This window comes from Limulus polyphemus, unplaced genomic scaffold (assembly GCF_000517525.1).
Source record: "Limulus polyphemus unplaced genomic scaffold, Limulus_polyphemus-2.1.2 Scaffold6495, whole genome shotgun sequence".
Lineage (NCBI taxonomy): Eukaryota > Metazoa > Arthropoda > Merostomata > Xiphosura > Limulidae > Limulus > Limulus polyphemus.
Genome location: NW_013672105.1, coordinates 37,865 through 39,510, shown reverse-complemented (window position 1 = coordinate 39,510; position 1,646 = coordinate 37,865). Strand labels below are relative to the sequence as shown.

Here is a 1,646-nt window from a genome sequence, read left to right as displayed (position 1 = left end):
ATATATATTTTTTTCCCATGGTTAAGTCTACTACCAGTTGTGGAGGGTTCGGTATTAACATAGTAGCGTGCAATGCTACCATAGATAGCTTACGGTTTTAGGGATAAGGATACTCGTATATCTTATAGCAAAAAAATCTAAAGATCAGGGAACACCAATGTAGGAGAGACTACATGTATCAGTACCATCTTAATAGCATTGGGAAGTAAAGCTAGGTGGTTGATGGAATTTGTTTGTTGATTTATCATTGGGCTCATTAATTGTTTTAATTTAACTTATTGATATTCTCATGCAATAGTTAAAAATCTTATAATTTTACAAATCATGTTTTGGTGCCCTTGGTTGGCAGAGCTTAGCAAGCTCAATGTGTAGCTTAATACAGACAAACATAATGACAACATTTTAATTTCGTAGATAGTTGGACTAATAAAAAATAATAACCGTAATTACTAATTACAAGTAATTATAGCAATGTTTCAATTACTTTATCATTTAAATAATTGGAAACATTAATTTGATTAGAAGATTATTTTCTTGACTTTAAAACATCCAAAAAGCATCCCATGATGTAAGATTTTCACTACCATGGATGTTATTTTTGTTATCTTAAAAATAAACATCCACTCTTTGTGTTATATATCTGTTTTATGTTAAACTGAAGTATGTTATTTCAGTGGCTTCTTACACCTTGGTGCTGGGTTGAGTGTGGGACTCAGTGGACTTGCTGCAGGATTTGCTATTGGGATTGTTGGTGATGCTGGAGTCCGAGGAACAGCTCAGCAACCTCGTCTGTTTGTAGGCATGATTCTGATTCTCATCTTTGCTGAAGTTTTAGGTCTATATGGACTAATTGTATCGCTCATACTTACTACCAGGGGCTAAGATGCAGATATATGTAAGAAACCAACTTGTTACTGCACACGTCGTGTTTTCACTGAATATTGTTTTAATGTTGTATGATGCAGAGACTGGCATAGATTGTTGGCTAGCATATTTGGTCAAGTACATTGGACTGAAGTAGCTGTCATACACAGTTTATTTAACTTTTGTGGTTGAATTTAATGTTACGATTAGTAAAATATATCTAGACATGATTTTTCTTCCAGTTGTTGGCTATAACTGTAACTGCTGCAGAGATTTAAATAATAATAAAAAAAACAGTTAATGTTGTAAAAGTTAGTGAGGTACAGATGTTCTTAGTAAGTACTTTGAATTAAAAAACATGATTACAGTCTTACTGCACAAACTAATATATATATATATTAAAATACAATTTCTGTGTATTGAGACCTTAATTCTCTTTCTCTCTTATCTTTCAATGTATAGAATATAGATATGAAGATTACACAACAGCTATTTATTTTTAATATGAAGGAAAGAACACTAAAACATCACTTCCTTTGATGTTATTACATGTAATGTCTTATTATCATAATAGTTGTATATACACATCATGTAAGATTATGTGTGTATCTTTGATGTTATCACATGTGATGTCTTATTATCTGAATAGTTGTGTATATACACATCATGTAGAATTATGTGTGTATCTTTGATGTTATTACATGTGATGTCTTATTATCTGAATGGTTGTATATACACATCATGTAGAATTATGTGTGTATCTTTGATGTTATTACATGTGA

At 31.2% G+C, this 1,646-nt stretch overlaps 1 protein-coding gene across 1 annotated transcript in view; it reads left to right on the top strand.

Moving 5' to 3' along the window:
• Window positions 1-1,179, top strand: part of LOC106473771 (V-type proton ATPase 16 kDa proteolipid subunit) — a 13,530-nt gene extending 12,351 nt beyond the window's left edge. Inside the window, exon 3 of the mRNA XM_013934450.2 lies at window positions 675-1,179. Within this exon, the coding sequence (XP_013789904.1) occupies window positions 675-882 (208 nt within the window). The 3' untranslated portion in view covers window positions 883-1,179. The remainder of the gene's footprint in view (window positions 1-674) is intronic.
• The last annotated feature ends 467 nt before the right edge of the window (window positions 1,180-1,646 follow it).